Source organism: Micropterus dolomieu, linkage group LG18 (assembly GCF_021292245.1).
Source record: "Micropterus dolomieu isolate WLL.071019.BEF.003 ecotype Adirondacks linkage group LG18, ASM2129224v1, whole genome shotgun sequence".
Taxonomy (NCBI): Eukaryota; Metazoa; Chordata; class Actinopteri; order Centrarchiformes; family Centrarchidae; genus Micropterus; species Micropterus dolomieu.
In genome coordinates this window covers 32,903,761-32,924,799 of record NC_060167.1, presented here as the reverse complement: position 1 = coordinate 32,924,799, position 21,039 = coordinate 32,903,761, and the positions used below count along the sequence as shown (strand labels likewise).

The window sequence follows — 21,039 nt, the reverse complement described above, 5'->3', positions numbered from 1 at the left end:
TATTCTACTAAACATCCCTTTACATCCCTTTCTTATGATTTCTTATTGTTTGAAGTACAAGCTTTGGCTATAGCGCTGGCAATGTATACTCATACGCATATATATTCATTAATGTGGTATCTACATGTATATGTGTCTATGGACACTTGCGATCAGTATTGGGAGTAATTCGTTACAAAAGTAACTCAATTCCAGCAATGTATGCCTTTTTGCTGTAACGAGTAATATAACACATTACTCAAAAAAAAAAAAACGGTAATATTATACCCGTTACAATCCCACTAATGTGCGTTACAACGCATTTACCACAAAATTAAGCTGTGTTTTGTTTTATTAAAGATACACTGACACCAAAAACCATTTCGGTAGCAGACAAACAAATACACGAGTAATGGAGTAATGTCATTTCCTGTTGCGGGAAAATCCGAGGGTCGAGATTGTAGGCAGGGTGCAAACTATGGGGGAGCTCAGCTCCTCTTAACAAGACAGTGGCTCCCCTGATGGATCATGTGTAAATAGATTTCTATAGATTGATGTGTTGTGCTTTAACAAATTGTTTTCATGGTCAGAGATTCAAATAATCAATGGCGTTATGCTGCTGTACCACGTGCGTAAATGCGCACAGCGTCTTTAAGGGGGAGAAATCTTCCCTTAATCAGAAGGTTAATTTAAATGACCCGCCTGTAATAATAAACTAGTAATCTATAATTTGTTACATTTTGGAAGTGACTTTCCCAACACTGCTTGCGATGTCATATTGAAGTGTTTTCTGTGTCATTTAATTCAAAGTTTTTGCCACATATCTCTCTCAATTGTCAACTTTTTTTCTGGTACATCCAAACATTGCTGTGCAGAGGGGCTATAACAAGTTGTCCAAAATCTACTACAAAACAATCAATGAAAGTTGATTCAGAGTTTGTTGGTGTCTTTTGTGTTCCTTCCACATGCATCCAGCTTATGTAAAATAATATTTGCTCTGTTATTCTCATATCTTGCTTGAGCTTATGTAATTACAGAATAATTAGGATTGTCTTGCCAGTTAACTAGAATATGTTTGTTTTGTGTGTCCTGTGTATAGCTGGTAGCTGTTTGTAGGGGATTGGGGGGGCTGGTTGGTCGGGTAGCGCCTGAAGGGCGGCCAATAACATAATTTGTGCTGAGTACATCTGCCATGTCCGTTGTTGGTGTTTGAAGAGATGCAAAAATCAGTGGCCTGGGGATGATGTGATTGTGCAAAGCAATATAAATGTTTCAAACCTTCCAGAGCCAAAACCTGAGTGATGAAATAACACTGCATCTTTTACTTAGCCTTATTTTATTTAAAAAATCACATTCCCTTCTAGACTATATCGGGGGATCTGATGATTCGTAACATCCAGCTGAACCATGGAGGGAAATATGTCTGCGTTGTTGACACTGATGTGGAGAGCCTGTCCACCTCTGCCATCTTGGTTGTCAAAGGTAAGAGAACCAAGTGATTTCAAGAGCTTGTTTCATATGTGTGATTGAAGCGGCTGTAGAAGTATTAAAGAAGAAATGTGTGAAATCCCTGAGGCTTCCTGTAAATATAAAGTAATAAACAGTGCATCAAAGCAAAAATGGATGCTACCTCAGAGTTATGACACCATCTTGTTTACATTATATATGTGTTGCTTCAATTTAAAAACTCACACCGGCATGTGTGACTTCAAGGTGGCTTTGTTGATATGTGCTCGGTGTGTCTGGCTCGCAGTGCGGGCTTATCTCTGATGATTTACATTGGTATTCATGCCCTTAACAAACTGTAATAGCTGTCCCAGGTGCTTTGAGAAGGCAATGTTTATCACAGAAAATGACTATAATTGGCTAATTTACACATCAGCAAAATATCATGGAAAGCATTTGAATAATAGAGCAGCACAGCAAACAACAGCAACATGGTAAGAGCGTGTAATGGTCAGAAACACTTTTCTCTGTCTCTCTCTGCATTAACTCTTTCATTCTTCTTTCTAATGTCTGCTCCCATGTAGCCACTCTTTCCTTTTCCCATAAATGGTCCCATCCAGTGTCTCTTTCTCTTTCCACTGCTGGTGATCACATGATCACTAATTATATCATAGCTCTGCACAACACACAGTGAATGAAAAGTCCCTACATGCACAGATTAAGGATTGAGCCTTAATTAAAGGAAGCGTGATGGCCTTGATGTGTAAGAAGGTTCATAAATCTGATGAGGAGAGGCTTCTTGGAATGGGTGATCACCTTAAGTTCACCCTTTTCGTTGTCTGATTTATTTAGGTCCGCCAGGTCCTCCGGACAAGGTAGCAGTGGAGGAGATCACAGACAGCACAGCCCAGCTTTCCTGGACTCCCGGAAGGGATAACGGCAGCCCCATCACCGGCTACATCCTTCAGGCCCGAACACCTTTCACTGTGGGCTGGCAGGCTGTTGACACAGGTACCATGAAACACTCATCCTGTCCCCTTGTAATATTTATCTGGGTTCTTATGTGGGATTTTGTTTATTTTAGCATTCAGTTTGAGTCCAGTTGGGCAGCAGCCTGATTTTCTAAGTTCTACTTTGCAGTGCCTGAGGTGGTCAACGGTAACATGCTGACAGCCACAGTGGTGGGTCTTAACGCCTGGGTGGAGTATGAGTTCAGGGTGGTGGCCCGCAATACTGTAGGCCTAGGAGAGCCCAGCCCAGCCTCAGCCAAGACCAGGACAGAGGATGCCAGTATGTGAAACTAAACACTTTGCTGCACACACACTTACACATGGACAAAAGTGATTTTAAAAGGATCACTTACCGGGAATATATCACACTCTTCCTGGAATTACATGATATTTTAACCACAGTACTGCGGTTAGTTACATAAAGAACAATGTTTAATCCAATGTGGTTTTTTTATTTATAAGCGTTACTTTACATGGTATTAAAAGAACAATTCCTTCCTTCTTTGAGGAGGAAGAAACACACTGCCAATTGTGAGATCGTCTGCTGAAAGTAAAAGTGTCGTGACCACTCTGATTAGAGGATAACCAACGAAGCTGGTTATGAGCTTAGGACTCATCCTGAGGACTTGACACATTTGGAATCTGAGTGTAGTGGCTTACTGGTCTGGAGTTTAGGAAATCTCTGAAGGTGAATTAATGTTAGATTTAAATAATTAATGAAGTTACCATAGCATCGCAGTCTCTCAGCACCACTCAATTTAAAGACGCAGATTTGATTGGATGCTGCTGCTGTGTGATGGTATAGTTGATTTTGGAGAAGTCTGCGTGTGCGCACCTCTGTCAACGAAAGCCACAGGTTAGGTTTTTGCTTTCCTTGAATTGTTTGTAAACCAATCTTAGGTGCTGAGAAGTGGAGTAAAGATGGACATTGTCCTGAGTGTGGAGGTTGCTTTATAACGTAATCTTCGAATAATTAATACTCACACACACACTAAAAATCTACAAATTTTACCCAGGAAATGGGAGCAGAATTTGGCAAGAATTCCAAGAAAGTACCTGGATCTCAGTTCCCAACATTCAACCCTAATAAATAAACATAAATGCTGCAACAACCATTTGCTCATATGACCCAGTAAATGTGATTCTCAACTTATTGAAGGATACTATAAGGATATGCAAGAGCGCTCCTCCACCCTTGCATTTACATTGCAGTGCACAAACAGCTGGGTAGGAATAGTGTGAATGTGAGTGGAGTGGGTTGAGTCGAATGTCATTTGCAAAATACTACAGGTCTCGGCTTGGAGTTTATGCATGGTGACATTTTGGGCATTCTCAGTAATTCACTATTCTCTGAAATGCTGCGTAAAATAGAAGACAGTGTCTGCAGCAGGCAGCCTTGTCATGAGGCTGAAGGATAGTTTAGGCTTGTCGTTGAGCTTTGTAAACTGTGTTCTAATTGCTCCCCTCTGGGCTTTACTTCTCAGTTCCTGATACAGCTCCCACTGATGTCGGAGGTGGAGGCGGCACAAAGTCTGAATTAGTGATAACATGGGAGGTAAGTCATCTGTCACATTTTACTGTTCTCTCCATGGCCACGTAATGGTTTTGCTTAATTGTGCAGAATTGAACGGAGCAATTTTATGACCCACATTAGAGCGAGACACCTCTCCTCCGGCTCAGCACCCGAGGGCCATTTCTCCCTCCAAAAGCAGGAAAAGAGAGCACTTCCTCTGAAGAGTTCTGCACTTTAGCCATAATTACATAGCCACGCAACAGGAAAAGATAAGGCGAAAGGTGATTGTGGAGTGTTCTGGGTGGTAACGGCAAAGAAAGGGGCTGTGTCTAGTCACAGAAGCCCTTGTCGAAGTACAGCACAGAGATGGGCCTGTCTGTTTCTTTGTGTGTATGCGTTTTAATATCACTATAGTTTTGTGTTTTGCTCCCAGCCTGTTACCGAGGAACTGCAGAACGGAGAGGGCTTTGGCTACATCATCGCCTTCAGGCCTGTGGGCACGGTCACGTGGACGCGAGCTGTTATCTCCACACCCGGCGTGGCCCGTTACGTCTTCCGCAACGACACCATCCCACCCTTCTCGCCTTTTGACGTGAAAGTCGGGGCTTACAACAATCGAGGGGAGGGGCCCTTCAGCTCTATTGCCACCGTGTACTCCGCAGAGGAAGGTACAGACTTCACAGCCCAGCAGCAGAGAGTGATGCTTAAAGAAGCTATAATCTATCTCCTTACAACTATGACCTTGAGTTATTTTCCACCCTCTCAAGCTGGGAATGTCAACTTGATATTAGTTATTGTGCCGGTAGATTACAGGAAATCCTAGCAGACACTTACCACACTGCGCTGTCAGGGAGGTATTCTGTTAATTGAATTTGCTGGGCAGATAGTCTTCCCATATGTCAGTCACCGATCCCATTAAAAGAGAGCGGGGGAAATAGCTTTTCAGTGAAACTACAGGTCTATTCTCTGCCTTTCCTCATATTGCTATTAGTGTGTGTGTGCGATGGTGTTGGATGAGTCTCTGGGATTCTCACCAGCGCTCTATTTCTGCAGTCCCCAGTGTGGCTCCTAAGAGGGTTAGGACTAGAAGTGTGTCTGCAGTGCAAATTGAAGTGATCTGGGAAGCTCTCCCCACCATCCCTGAAAGAGTACTGGGATACGAGGTATGTTATATCGCTCTGCAAAATCTTTTTTGTTTTTCTCAAATAACATGATAATTGAGTTTTTCCCTGTGGCTTGTAATCATATCATAACTATCCTTTCATTGTTCTTGTAATTATTTTTTTCTCTCTTATTTTACTTTAATATATTCTACTATATCTTCTCATGTATTTTTTTGTATTCTTCATTATATCATGAAATGACCTCAACACGTTGGCGCACAAACAGCAAACTCACAAGAGGAGAATAAAATCCCTCATTCTTTCAAGAATGCAAAGAAGGCTTTGCTGTTTTTGTGCTGTTTTTTTCTCCCCTGGTGCTCTTTCAATATCTGTCACCTCTGGCCCTCAGCACAAAGCTCTCCTGTTGCCATAGCAGTGGCCACATTGTCCTTTTATAACAGAGCTCATTTCTCTAAACGTGGTCCTGAAGTGGATTTAAGCTGCTGAATCTCAATAGGCCAGCAACAGTATGGATCCGGAGCTGTGGACTTGCACATACATAGTACCTTTAATTTGATGTTGTTAGGATTGTAAATGCAGTTCATCTCTAATGTTTAATGTAATGATCATTATTACTGCTCAAACGATTACATTACTGTAAACTGAATTCTACAGCTTGTCATAAACAGCTTTAATTGATAACATATTTGAAATACAATAATTTATGGCTGATGGAAAAGCAAGAGTATCCCTGAGGGAAGATGTCACATTTCAATTAATTTACCTAAGGACTTAATTCTTATGTCACTTAATATCACATGCATGAATATTGAAGATGACCCAAAGCAAGCAGCGAGTTACTCCGTTTGGTTTATAAAATATCACTTCACCTACACCCTTAATTGGAGGCTAATTCCCTGAAGAAAAGCAAACTTTGCATCTTGTTTAGTAGATAATCTTGCTTTTCTGTAGAAAGAGGTAATTTGTTAGTATATTTGAAGCATTTTGAAATATTTGTAGATTTATCTATAAACTCTTCACTTTTGCTTCCAGTTTCCTTAGACAAAGTAAGAGCTGAGATTGTTTTCAGGCATTAATCATGCATTGTTCTTTGTTTGTGCCCACGTTTGTGACTTTTTTATTTTTGGCTCATAGGTTGTGTACTGGGAAGACGACACCAAGCCTGACACTGTTGGCAAAGTGCGCATATCTGGAAACTACACACTGGTTAACATCACGGGGCTAAAGGCAAACACAGTGTACTACCTCTCTGTGGCTGCTTTCAATACGGCTGGCCCCGGGCCACAGTCAGCGCCCATCAACACCACCACAAAGAAACCACGTGAGTCCGTCCCCGTGGGGCACTGAAATCATTTACAAAGAGTTGTCGTTCATGATCCATGTCAGCCCCTCTTAGATGACGCCATACTGTCCTCAACATAAATATAGCATTTCTTCTGCTTTGTTGGTTATGCTCATACAATTCAATCTGACAAGAGAGCTTTCCATTTACCTTGGAAACAAATTCTGCAGAATAAGTGAAAAGTACACGCTCATATTACAGGACCCCAGGCCGTATCTCATTTTAATTACCTGTGACAATAGATTGTCAGCAAGCTACCATACAGTACTTGATGCTACAAATTTATGCGGGAAAACAGTGAGCATTCTATGGTGGCCCTGAACACACTGCAATGTAAATAAAAACAAACAAAAAACACATGGAAATAGACAAAACACAAGCAAATAAAGAAAACATCTTCATGGATTTCAAAGTTGCAGTGTGAAAAGTGTGAAACAGTATCTCAAAAACAGAAAACACAACCGTACACAGAGTTTTAAGGCGGCATAGTAATAGTGGTGAGATGACAGAAAACAAGGGAGAGAGAGATTCTGCCGAGGTACCCGGACAGATTTGTTTATGTATTAGTTTGTTTTCTCACTTTGCTTGTCGCTGCACGTGTTGTCAAATTGGTGAATATGTTTTCTTCATGTGCCTTTGATTTGTCTATTTGCAAGTGTTTTCTAAGTTGCAGTGTGTTGAGCTTTCAGGACCACCATATATTTTACTCTGTCTTAACAAGTGACGGTGCTCTGCTGCAGCCTCAATTTGTTATTCAGTCTGACAATGTGTTATATTATAAACTTTCCAAGTGTACATTGCAGTAGCTCCATGTTAATTGCTCTATATGCATACATCCTGTAGTATATCTGTGCTTCTTTTTCTAGCTCCAGATCGGGCTCCACTCAACATACAATGGACCACGAATGGCTCCACCCTCACGCTGCAGTGGGATCCTGTAGTAGCTATGGAGACCGAGTCAAAGGTCACTGGATATGTGGTAGGTCTCTATTCTCTACAAAGCTCCAGAATCAAGGATGACAGTTTTTGCATTAGTTCATTGTTCTGCATCCACCCCTCCTGCCTCAGGTGCTGCTGAAGAGGCATCGCTACAATGACATCAACACTATCTTGACCAACAAAACCACTGTGGAGCTCAGCCTCTCTGCCAATGACAACTATCTCATTCAGATTAAGGCCAAGAGTGAGGGCGGCGAAGGTGTGGGCAGTGAACCAATCCACATCCATAAATTAAGTGAGTTTACTGTTGGCTTTCCTTCATATAATTTTGACCACGGATAAATCTTAAGTGAGGATTCAATAATTCAGAGACAACATTTAAATTTGGCTTCATTGCATCCCTTTCCAACCATGTTTAATAGACTTATTTCGAGTGGTAGTAAAGCGACCTTTTTAGAAATGCGTGCGCGGTGTCATCCATCTCTGCCATTGGGTTATTATTCCTTGTTGACTGGCTGCACAGCGCTGCAGCATATAAAGCAGTTCTGTGCACCCATCCCGCCGTTGTGCGAAATTGCGAGGCGGCTCGGTTTGGCCACTCTCCTCTTTGATGTGATACGAACTTAACTGTTAAAAGCCAGCAATAATGTAAATAAGGAAGGAAATTATTTTTTTCATTTGTTATTAATTTGTGATGACTTGTCAGAAATTTAGAGGACATGTTTTCTTCTGTTGATCGGAGTGGTATTTCTGGTTCTACACAAGCTGCTCTGTTGGTTTTTGTTGCAGACATGGGTGCACGCGGCTCAGGAGTGATCCGCCTCAGCCCATTCTTCCCCTCTACAGTTCTCATCAGTGCATTGCTCTGCTCCGTCTGGTGATGTCTAATCAGAGCCTGTGGAGTACCCTCCCTCCCCCTCCATTCCTGCAGTCAGCCTGTCCACGTAAACCCTCCACTGGACTGGCACAAGGCCCAGGCTTCGGTGACAGGGCTGGGAAAGACTGGAAAGGACTAGAGTGCGCTGAACTCTTAAAGGGACCATGCCGTTTTCTTTTAAACGACTATTAGTAGAAATGTGCATGATATCGTTTTGATATTTTTTCCAGTGTCATAAGTGCCACCATGCTCTAGGTTTCATTTTAGTTATGTTATGACGTCTACATGACTCATCTTATTAGTATCTTTGGAGATACTTCTGCCTTAAAACCCATCTTACACATATAGTCCATACCAAAGTAGGTGACAGAGCATGCTTTATGGTTTCTTTCACCATATATAAAAACATCTTGCAAAAAACTGTATTAACAAGATTTTATCTTCTGAAGGTCGACTTCTCAGTAGGTGGTTGCATCCATATTTTATTGTCTCAAAAAGGATCTTAGAACAATCTCCACATTTATAAATTTTGTTGCAGCTTTTGCCAAAAGAGACATTCATTGCAGGCTATTACCAGGCCTTTCTTTATGAAAGATGCACAGCAAAATGATCAACTGTGCCTCAAACCCACTTATCTCGGTGTACTGAAATAATATTAGGTCCATCTGAGAGCCACAGACTCCTGAGCTTAAGGCCCTTTCTACAATACTGTGATAGATCCTGGAATTTTGCTATTTATCTCATGCTCCTCTAAATAATAAATGCCTATCACACACGGCATTCTCAGTCTAGCAAAAAAAGACGGAATTGAAGAGAATAGAGATGTGTGGTGTTTCTAAGTCAAGCAGATCCCATGTGTGCTGTTCCTCCTCTACATTTAGATGACCTGTGTTCTAGATATGTATATCATTTCACAGAACATGTATTATCTACACCCTAGATGACCAGCTGGCTCAGTGCGCAGTGGACTACAGGATAACAGTGCCTTCACTAGAGCTCACTTAATTTTTTCTCTTTATTTTCTTTTTCGATAACTTAGGAGACAGTTTCATGTTGCAGAAGTGGCATTGTTTGCTTTTCTTTCCAAAGAAATTGGTTAGAAAGGACAGGAAACTCAGAATGTAGAGGGAGCCCATTATTGGAAGTGGTATGTTGATTAGATTTTCACTGAGACTAGAACACCGGAGCACCTAAGACAAAAAGGATTGGAGGCTTTAGGAAAGCCGCAATGGATTGAGATATATAGCAGAAAATTTGGTCCCAGTATTTATGGTCCACGGTATAACAAATGTATGACTCCATCCGTGGCATAATTTATGGGCTATTAAGGCATCAGAATAATTGATGCCAATACCACAGTGAAAGAGCCCTGACAGGAAATGGAGCGAAAGGCATGGCTGTCATTTTACCCACCACCCCATCACCGTCTATTGGACACATACCAGACTGAAAGTAACAAAAGAACATTGGTACGCTGCTGAGGGAGCTACTTTTCACACCCTTTATCATGTGGATGGGTCTGTCAAAAGCCACCCAAGTAAGAGCTGGCGTGATTACTGGGGGTCCTGACAGTGTTCATGTGGATGAGGAAGAATACAGTCAGCTGAACTGCTACACATTACTGTGCCTTTGCCGAACATGGGGCTGTGTAGGTCATTCGCTCGAGAGGCTGTCGTCTGTATTTTTGCACTCTCTACCCCCCACCCACCCCACCCCAAAGTCGAATGAAAGCACAAGGAATTGATGCAAGGTGACTGGATGTCCTCACTTTGCTGTCTGAACAGGTGTGCAGACCCCAGAGGCCTCGTAAAAAGTCCAAACGGCCGACATAATCAGGCTGTCCTATCTGTTCCTTGACTGGTTTCATAAAGCTCTGTGCTCGTTGATTAGACTGCTGCAGACCAGTCAATGGGATATTGATTTTCCTGCCCCATTATTACAGCTGTCACAATTCAGCTGCTTGATTGACTGATGGCTGCTTTCTTATTGCACTTGTTTTGTTGTATTACAGTCAATGATGTTTCAGATGTCCTCCACTACTTGATTCCCTATCAGACATCTTCAAAGGCATTCTATTTTTGTTGTGTTTTGTTTGAAACCTCACTGTATTTGCTAAATCTTTCACATATTTTACAAGTATTTTGTAGTGTTTGTAGTGGTAGCTTGTGACTGAGCAGTGACCTGAAATGATTCTTTTCGAGTTACATTTCAAACGCAACCACTGTTGGGCTGTCATGCTCCAGCAGTAGTACCACTGTATCTTCCTTTCCTTCCAACAGCATAAAAGCCCAGTCACACCAGCATTTAAAACATTTGTGCACTTTTTTTTTGGCGTGGAGTTTGGTGAACTTTTGTGCCGTTGACCATTAAAAAACTGTCTTGAGATCGCTCACCTTTTGAGGGAACGCGAGAATCCATTTTAATTCAACCCTCTTATATTAAAGTATAGCCTGCCACATAAAAGAAGCGTGGTTTTTAGACAAGTTATGAGACCAGTTTTGATGGTACAAATTTGTCTCTTAAATAAACTGTGTGAACTTAATGTCTTGTTATTTACCAAGCTAATACGCCTAATTACTGACAGTGAGCGAGCTAGCTAGCTTGGAGAGTTTTTTTAAATTTATTTTTTTTAAAGAACATACAATTCTGAGAACAAAAAGACTGACTAGCACTACCATGTTCCCAGCTGTCTAGCGTGTTTAGGCGTTAGCCTGACAGCTACAGTAGTTCATAAACTAGCCCTGCGAATATTCACTATGCTACCAAGTCTATAGCAACGCCTGTTTCATAAAGAAGTGCGGATGAATATCGCTAGAACACTTTCTGGTGTGACCGGGCCTGTGTGTGCAAATATGTGATCAAAGTGGTGTTAATGTTTCTTTTAATATACAAATAATAAGTAACCTCATTGCCAGATGGCAGACTCATAGATTATTAATTTACAGTGGTTAAATGTTAAAAAGTTTCTCTGACCTTTCTTATTATTTACTTTGTTGTAATTCAGGCAATTTTTTTTTACCTCTGCTCATGCTTACATACAGAAAGATAAAAAAATATATTGTTGTTGGCCTTGGGCTTTAATAAAAACTATGAAATACAATCTAAAGGAATTTAAGGGAGTGATCAGAGCCACCAGTTGGAATGGTTGAAATGTTTTGATCACAGAACAACAACAAATCTATTTATATCTACATGGTCGGTTTGGTTAGATTGGTTTCTGTGGTTGTTGTGTAGAAAGGAGTGTATCTGGTGCAGTGTATATAGCTTGCATTTATTTTTTACATATGGCCATCAAAGACAACCTTATTGCTTTTATATAGTGTGTTCTCCGACCTTAATACTGGTGTATTAATCAATGATCTCCATGAGATACTGACATGTAGAATGGCATTTTCATATTGAAAAGTAACTTGTTTTGTCTTGTATACTAAATTTGTGCATGTTAATCATTGTTTGTGAATTTGTGTTGGATTTTTTTTCTAAAACTAGAACTTAATAAAAATGTTTATTCCAGCCAGTGGGTTGTACGTCTGCTTCTAACTGAGATGGGTACAAAGACATCAAAAAGTATTTTAACAAATACTTGCATTATTCCTTAAACTGAAATTACATTGAAAATATTATGCTAATTGCCTCCATCGTAGATTTGAAGTGGCCAATCAGGAAATCTGAGTGGTGGGTGGCTATGAACACAGAGGTGCATACTGGGTAGTTTCTAGCTAGGAAGTATATTTGCCAGCTCTAGAGCACATGTGTTTGCTAATTGTGATTGACTTTAGCCAGAGACTGTAATTAGTCCTTCAGTTTAAACAAGGGGATTAAAATGTGATTTATATTCAAATGTGATATTAAAATGACATATTAAACAATGTATTTTAAGTAATTCAAATACGCAACTACAAACCTATATTTTAAATATGTTAAGTTGAAATACTGCCCATCTCTGAAGACACCAAAAGCTTTCATAAATTAAAAAATCAAGATCCAAATCACCAGGGGCCTCTAAAGTCCCAAGTTCAGTTTTGATTACTTTATTAATGGCAGTAAAGTTAAATTATTATTAATCTAACTTAATTGTTTTTCTTTATATTGTTCTTACATAGTGCATATTTCTCAATGAAGTTGTGTTTGATCAAGAAAACCTGGGATCAGGACGTATTATTCCAGTTATAACGGAATAATGGTTAACTTCTAGATCTCTCAGCAAATAATGAAGCTACAGAGTATGCTGTGTGCACTGTACTTGATGAGGAATTTGTAGGCAACAGGATACGTACTTTACATACAGGTGCCCAACATTTTCCCTGAGGCCTCCTAATAGTTGACACACATAATTATTACAATATGAATAAGGATAATGTCTACACATATAGCAAGATAACAAATGTATGCTGAATGACAGATACAATATAACTGATGTACAATGCAATAAGATGCGAATGATCCACTATTGTGCATTACATGAGACAAAGCTCTACGTGTGTAATAAAAATATTTATATTTAAAAATATTGTTTAGAACAATTCATTTGGACAACAGAAATTGGTATAATGATGAAACACAATTTAAGCAAAATGTTTGAGGATATTAAATTTAGCCATCGGTGCCAAGATTGGACCAGTGAAGCTGGAAACTAGACCAGGTACAAAGGGCATCAAGATGTTTGAAATGTAACAATTAAGGCGGAAATGGAGATATAGATCTATTTGCAGGATCTCTGCGCCTCTAAGTATCCCATGCATAGAAATTGACCAATTAATGCACATTAGCTTGAGCACGACAACATGGATTTTCTGTAGGTAAAAACCCTTACAGTGTTTGTAGTTCTGGGTATAAATGACTTAACATCAATAATATGACCCATTTTAAAGCACTACATAGCTACTACATTTTAAAGTACTAGAAGACCTACAGATCTATAGACCTTGCTGTTGAATAATTCATGACAGTTAATTAAGAGCTTTCCAGATATCAAGTGAAATCTAGTGTGTAAATAAGATGTATTAACTTTAACATAAACGGTGACATCATAGCAATACTGGATTGAACTAAAGGTGCCTCCTTCAATAATCCAAGGCAAGAACGGGTGAAAGCCTCTGCTTCTGGGATTCACACATCATTGGCATGCAGGCCTTTTTAGTCAGTGAGATCTAAACAGGATTACAGCAGTTTGTAGAGCAAAGGAGTGTTTCAGAATATAATCACCCGATTCATCAAAGCACAGCTTTGCACTGCCTTCTCTGCTGTGCATTTTACCCATCATTAGCCCCACGCAGGCACAGTATCTATGAAGAATGCATGTTTCTTTATTTCTGACCAGAGGTCATCTCTAAGTAATACAAGCCATGTGATTTCAACTCATGTGTCAGAAAAGGTTGCTTATTTGCACTCACCCCTTATTGACCTCCTTGTTCTGTTTTTATAGTATCTGTGAAGAGATGCAATCTATTATGCATGCAAATGATCGTCACTGAATAGCCTGTTGTAATGAAAAATATACGGATGCTTTTTGTTAAAGGACCACTGTTCATGCGCTTGTGGTCTGTTCTAGTTTTGAAAAGTGATATTTCCTTTATTGTGGGGAAATGTTTTTTTAAATATGGTCACAAACTGCTGTTTCGTAAGTTTCATTACATACTAACGTAAAAGGATTTCAAAATTAAAGTAAAAACGTTTTTCTTACAAAATGTCACAGCATTGTGAGATAAGATGTTCATGAATAACTCAGTGTCACTTCATACTTCATTTAGCTCATCTTCTCTCCTCTCACACTTTATTTACTCCTAAAACAGTATGTGTATCAGGGCTTTATAATTCAGGTAATCTTTTCACACAGAACCACTGATGTGCTATTCAAACTGATAACAAAATTCTATGTAAATGTGCACTTAAAGAACCTCTGTGTAGCATTTAGAGTCACCGTCAAGAGGTAACGTTGCAGACTGCAACCAACTGAATACCGCTTGGCTCGCCTTCCAAGCGTGTAGGAGAAACTACGGTGGCCATAAAATTATAAATTTTTCATTAAAAGATCAAGAGTAAGAGTCCTCCAATGCACTTACTGCTTTATTTCAAAGGATTAAAAATACTTAATATTGAATCAAGGGAAAACATCAAAGCAATCATTCTAGACACAAAGTCCATCAACTTTCTTCTTCCATAAGGTAAGTATCCAAGTTACTAAAGTTATTAAATCAAAAGTTTATATTAATATAAGGAATAGGTAACATTTTTGGAAACTATGTTAATTCACTTCCTTGCCAAGAGATTGATGATCCATCATGAAATGTCACAAGCAGAAAAACACCTTCATTTTTGTATAGATCTCAGTAGCTTTACAGGTGCTAGTAGGCAGATTTTATTTACCTTTGACACAGCCAGGCTAGGCGCTTGCAGGCTTTAAGCTGGGCTATGCTAATCACCTGCTCACTCCTGCTTCATATTTAATGGACAGACATGAGAATGGCATCAATCTTCTCATCTAAATATTAGTAAGACTGTTTCTTTAATACCCTGTACTAATACTTCCCTGTAAATTTATTTCAACTGAAATGTACAGTAGAATAACTTAATACAGTAGGCCTATGTCAGTGTAATGGAGTAAAAATCATAATTTCCTAAAATAATCAAATAAAGTACAAGTAACTAGAAAACATGAGTTCAGGAGGCTCAGTACAGTGTGGCAGTGGTTCTGGTCATTGTAATAGTGGGCTAATTCAGTCAGTAACAGTGCTAAAAAGGCTGGATTAAATTTGCGGCTGTATTTAGAAATAGTACACTGAGCAAATGAGGATACCATCACATGTGATCAATGAATACAATCTAGTTGTGTGTTGATAATTATTTCACACACAGGGAAATCCTGCACATTTTTTAAGTAAGTAATTTTTATCACTATTTTGGTGCTATTGTTGCACCAAATGTCACATATGTAAGGGGGTGAGCCACGCTGACTATTTCACTAATTAAAGAAGGAAACTTCTTCTGTGGGTATGAACCACAGATTTTAAGGAACAAAATTACATATAGATACACAGTATGTCACAATAGCGAGTACACCACTCACATTTTTGTAAATATTTGATTAAATCTTTTCATGTGACAACACTGAAGAAATGACACTTTGCTACAATGTAAAGTAGTGAGTGTACAGCTTGTATAACTGTAAATTTGCTGGAAATGTTCAAATTGGGCCCAATTAGCAATTTTCCCTCCCCTGTGTCATGTGACGCATTAGTGTTAGTGTCTCAGGTGTGAATGGGGAGCAAATGTGTTAAATTTGGTGTTATCGCTCACACACTCCCTCCTGCTCACTGGAAGATCAACAAAGAACTCTCTGAGGATCTGAAAAAACAATTGTTGCTCTACATAAAGATGGCCTGGACTATAAGATTGCCAAGACCCAGAAACTGAGCTGCAACATGGTGGCCAAGACCATACAGTGGTTCAACTGACCAGGTTCGACTCAGAATAGGCCTTGCCATGGTCGACCAAAGAAGTTGAGTGTGTGTGCGCTCAGCTTCATATCCAGAGGTTGTCTTTGAGAAATGGACGTATGAATGCTGCCAGCATTGCTGAAGAGGAAACTTATTTGGTTCAGATGGTGTCAAGCATGTAAGGCGGCAACCAGGTGAGGAGTACAAAGACAAGTATGTCTTGCCTACAGTCAAGCATGGTGGTGGGAGTGTCATGGTCTGGGCCTGCCGGCACTGGGGAGCTGTGCGCAAGGTCTCTAACATCCACCAGCTCCTTGATGTCGTCATGGAGGAGTGGAAGAGGACTCCAGTGGCAACCTGTGAAGCTCTGCTGAACTCCATGCCCAAGAGGGTCAAGGCGGGAAATTAATGGTGGCCACAGAAAATACTGACACTTTGGGCCCAAGTTGTACAATTTTCTCTTAGGGTTATGCTCACTTTTGTTGCCAGCGGTTTAGACATCAATGGCTGTGTAATGTGTTATTTTGAGGGGACAGCAAATTTACACTGTTATACAAGCTGTACACTCACTGCTTTACACTGTAGCAAAGTGTCATTTCTTCAGTGTTGTCACATGAAAAGATATAATTAAATATTTGCACAAATGTGGGGGGTGTACTCACTTTTGAGATATACTGTAGCTAGCATAAGTTCTACTGTTATGATACATAAAGGTGCCATATCATCTTTATCAAGTCAAAAGGCCATTAAAATATAAAATTCAGAAGAGACTTGAGGAAGACTTGAGGTACAGATGGAGAGCTCTGCCCCAGCGAGTAGGCTATTTATAGATTTCTTTTCAACAGCACTGCTCCTTACCTTTGTTCCTGGGCATTGTAGATGCTCCATCAGTGTTCACTAATTAGGAGGGCACCTTTTTTACAGACAACAAGGGAGGGTACCCAAGAGGGAGGTTTGGAAATTAATCACGGAGGTTTATTAATGAGGGGGTATCTGGCCTGTGTGGCCAGAGAACAATATGAGAAGGAGCGTTCAGAGGTGAGCTCCATCCATCACTCTGGAAACTGTGTGAAAACACCAGCTGAGCAAAGCTTTAAGACACGATATCTAATGTGGGCACAAGTGAAGAAAATAAAATCGTCATCTCAAATAGCATATAATTTTTTAGATCCGATATAGACCTCAAATATGAACGTTTGCTATTATTCAAAAGGCAAATCTACTGTATACATTCAGTTTTAGTGGACCTGGGTGATTTGCTGTTAACAGAGGTCCAGAATGTCATGCTGTGACATTCTTGGTGCTATATTCACTCCACTGACAGAAATATTTAACATTCAGTCCTCAGAATGTACTGTTACTGAACTGTTCAATATATCCAAGAGCATCATAGTTCACAAAAGCAAAAAGAGGACATGCAATATATATGTTTGATTGGTTCCTGCTTTTTCATGTCATGGCAAGTGATTTTTGTACATTAAGTAAATCTTTCCCATGTAAGTACATCAGAGATTCATTCTGGTTGCCTCCAGCTTCTCCTGTCTGCTCAATCACCACAAAATTATTAGGTTGAATTGCTTATACTCTAATGTGCTGTGCAGACTTCAGCAGGGTCTGAACTTGCATAGATCATCTCTCTATTAATACAATATTACTGTATCAGCAGCCACATAAAAATGAGTGATTCATGTTCAGTATGAGCTACTACAGTATGAGCAGCTCTGTGACCCAGTACTTATGGCACAGCTGTGCTTTGAGCTACATGCTAACATCAGCATGCTGACATGCTAACATGCTGATGTATAGCAAGCCTGCCATATTCACCAAATTAGTTAAGCCTGTTATCTTGCATTTGAAACCTGCTGCCAGCTGAAAAGTCAGGCGATCACCAAAATCATTACGATTCATTTTCTGGAAACTGTGAACATCTATGCAACATTTCATAAGAATTCCATCTAAGTCTGAACCACAGTGGAGGACCAACCAGACAGCATTGCTGACCCCAAAGCACTGCACTATCATGGGTGTTAAATCACATGGATTAATTTTGCACATTAACAAAGCTTTTGTTATTGTTGCCATTATCTATTTGTGTGTAGACTGTTATAAAAGTAAAAAGAGTTGTGTTGTGAAAAGCAAGGAAAACATGGACAGGGTTTTGTACTTGAAGATAACAGAAAATTAAATCAATGTAGATAAAAGAAAGAATAAGTGTTAGTAACAGAATTGCGGTTGCCATCTTTGCTTGGTTGAGCAAATAGAGTGACAGTACTCTGGAAATACCTTCAATAAATGTGGCAAGAGCTGCCAAATTTAGGATTTTATTAACATTTGAGAAATGGCTCATATCTCAAATATGAGTGGAAAAAGTTGACACAAAAGGGACAAACTGGGATATGGTTCTCCCTTCCTCCCACCTCACATGGGAGCTTTGACTCACAGGGGGCTCCAGCCAAACCACCTTAACCAGCTCCCAGATCTCGCTGAGCTTTGGAGGATAAATGCAAGGCTCCTTCCAGGAGGCAGCTGGTCAGGCATGGAGGGCCAGGAGACAGTAGCTGTGCGCTGGTGGTTTCTGTGGGTGACTTCATAACCACTGACAAGTCCTGCAGAGGCACACAGGGCCACCTCGGCAGAGAAGTAGGACATTGCTTATTGTCTTAGTGCTTTAAGATAACTGTTGGAAGTTGCTCAGAACTGATGTGGGAAGAAGTAGACTGTAATAGTGCGACAATTCTTTTAACATTTTCTATGGTTTAGAGATTAAAGATTGATTCAAATGAGCCAGTGAAAAGACTGCAGTCCGTGTCTGCTTTTTCTAGCAGTGAGGATCAGGCTAGACAAGCAAGTTTCCGCTTTAAATCCCAGACCAGTGAGGAAAATCTGTGCAGGGAAAGTGAATGAATGAGGAATGTTTTTGTCCTCCCTCAATGACTAGCAGCAAACTGTTCTTGATATACTGTTGGCACTTGTCGCATTTGCCCTTGTGGAGCTGCTTTGTGGTCAGTATCAGAGAACTGTAAGTATGCTGGGCAGTTCCCAGTTGTAAATGTGACTGAGTGAGTGGGAAACATGTCATCTACCATATGCACATAGATAAGGTATAACAAATTGGAAAAGCATGGTTAGCATATGCCCCTGAATGCTAACAGGATTTACTTGATCCACAGATTGCAAACAGAAGAGGTGATCTGTGAGTTATAGCCAAAAGATTTAACAAGGGATTTTTCTGTTATCAGTGGTAAAATTGAACATTGAGCATTGGTGGCTGGAGAACTCTGGTTCTAATTTAGCCTGGCTGATGTTAGGAAGCTTTCACAGACGCCAGTGGCATGACGCCACTCAAGATTGGACATAAACAAGAATTTTTTTACTCTTCCGTGGCAGGAAACACAACACACAAGGCCTGCAGAAAACTTGGGTATTGTGTTTCACGAGATATTCGGAAATGACTAACAGTAGTGTTAACTTAACCACTATATGCAGCAGGGCTCAAACAATATACCGGCACTCACCTTCACACACCGGGAGAGCCTCTTGTAGTAGGCTAGCTAGCCCAACTACTACACAGGTACCCACACAGCAGCTCTCTCAAATGGACACAAACATGCCTCTAGTGACTGTCAATGCGCCGCCGAAGACATGAAGAGCTCTACAGGTCTATAGTTGCTCATCATGGCAGGTTAGCTCTGACTACCATCACCAAGGGTGCACACACTGCTATCCATACACTGAGCAATAGTCAGTCATCATCTCCACACACTATATAGCCACTCCTCACACAAATGATTATCCCCCACTCCTCTGTTGCATTATTTAAACGTACGAGAAGAGTTGGTCCTAGCAGAAGTTGAAGGTGGGCAGGTTGCAAACAATGGTCCTAAATGTCAAGGTGTTGACCCCAATTACAACCCAACCTCCTTCCCCAGAGATTTTGCAGCTCTATACTATAAAAAACGTCATACTGCATGACCACCTTTCCTTGTTAGGAAAACGTTAACATTCCTTGCTCTGTCTTCATTTAGTGAAGTGTTCTCACTGTGTTGTCTACAATTACCTGCTTCATCCTCTCCTGGCATCTCTTATAACTTCCCCATCAGTTTAAATAGCACTTTGTCATTTCTCACTTTGATAGTATTACCTCTTGCGCAGTGCTGGGCAGTAACACATTACACGGTAAGGGATTACTGTTTTCAAAAAAGTAAAAATATTATAGTTACCATTCCATGAAGCGCAACATTACTGCGTTACTGAACACACCATCTTTGACGTGAATGCTCAACTGCGCAGCAGGCCAGTGGTCTTATGTTGTTTGTTTGCCAAAAAGCTAGAGGCAGAAGGGAGAACGAGGGAGAGAGGTGTTGCTTCCACAGCTGTAAGTAGATACTGCCATTATTGTGTCGTTTATTTTTTTATTTCAGTAGGTGGTGTTAAGAATTTGAATTTATTGAAGGATAGCCCCTTGAGATGCAGCATCTCATTTTCAAGACAAATGCATTATGAACAAATATAAAACAGAACATTACAAAACTACATATATTACACATACACATATACAGATAACTCGCACACCCACTCTTACCCACACCCAACAACCAACACCCTAAGTTAATAAACGGAAAAGTAACAAGTTAAAACAATCCTATAACTAATTATAACTAACATCCAACCCTAAAACAGATCAAATTATTAATTACTCCGTATGTAAGCCAAATGTATAACAAACCAACATAGTTACCTGATAGCATTAATAACATCAACATCCAGTTTTAAGATACAGAGCTAAAGACGACAAGAAGCAGCGAAAAGTGCTGACAGATGTTAGGGTAGGATGAAGATTATTCCAATCACATGGTGCTTTGTATTGAAATGATTTCTGTCCGGCTACAGTAAAAGTTCTTGGTACAATAAAAAAGGGATATTGCATCTGTCTGAGTGGATATGGAACTCTACAAGGAACTAAAAATTGTTTCAAGTATGGAGGAAAGTTAAAAAAACACATTTGAAAATAAACTTTATCCAGTGAAATTCCCTTCTTGCTTTAGGCTGTAACCAGTTAAGTGACTCATACATTGAGCAGTGATGAGTGTTAAATGGACACCTCATGACAAATCTACAAAGACAATTAAAAACAACATTAAGAGGCCTAAGATTGGTGTCAGTGGTGTTCATTTAGGTGATATCAGCATAATCATTGATCGGCAGTAGCAACTGAGTAATAATTCTTTTCCTGACTTGAAAGGTAAAACAATTAACTTAAACAGCCATAGATTTTTTTTTTAATGAAGTCAACGTGCAATTTGAAATTGAAATTGAGTTCAGGGTCAATCCAAAAGCCAAGATATTTAAAAGAAATTCATCCATGAGAGACCC

The 21,039-nt window shown here is 39.9% G+C and overlaps 1 protein-coding gene across 2 annotated transcripts in view; it reads left to right on the top strand.

Moving 5' to 3' along the window:
• cntn3b (contactin 3b) overlaps positions 1-9,531 on the top strand; it is a 39,380-nt gene extending 29,849 nt beyond the window's left edge. For both annotated transcript variants that reach the window (XM_046076479.1, XM_046076478.1), the window contains exons 13-22: positions 1,344-1,461; positions 2,278-2,436; positions 2,566-2,715; positions 3,920-3,990; positions 4,382-4,616; positions 5,002-5,111; positions 6,207-6,393; positions 7,281-7,393; positions 7,483-7,648; positions 8,143-9,531. In XM_046076479.1, coding sequence (XP_045932435.1) covers positions 1,344-1,461; positions 2,278-2,436; positions 2,566-2,715; positions 3,920-3,990; positions 4,382-4,616; positions 5,002-5,111; positions 6,207-6,393; positions 7,281-7,393; positions 7,483-7,648; positions 8,143-8,234 — 1,401 coding nt within the window. In that variant the 3' untranslated portion in view covers positions 8,235-9,531. The remainder of the gene's footprint in view (positions 1-1,343; positions 1,462-2,277; positions 2,437-2,565; positions 2,716-3,919; positions 3,991-4,381; positions 4,617-5,001; positions 5,112-6,206; positions 6,394-7,280; positions 7,394-7,482; positions 7,649-8,142) is intronic.
• Positions 9,532-21,039: the final 11,508 nt, after the last annotated feature.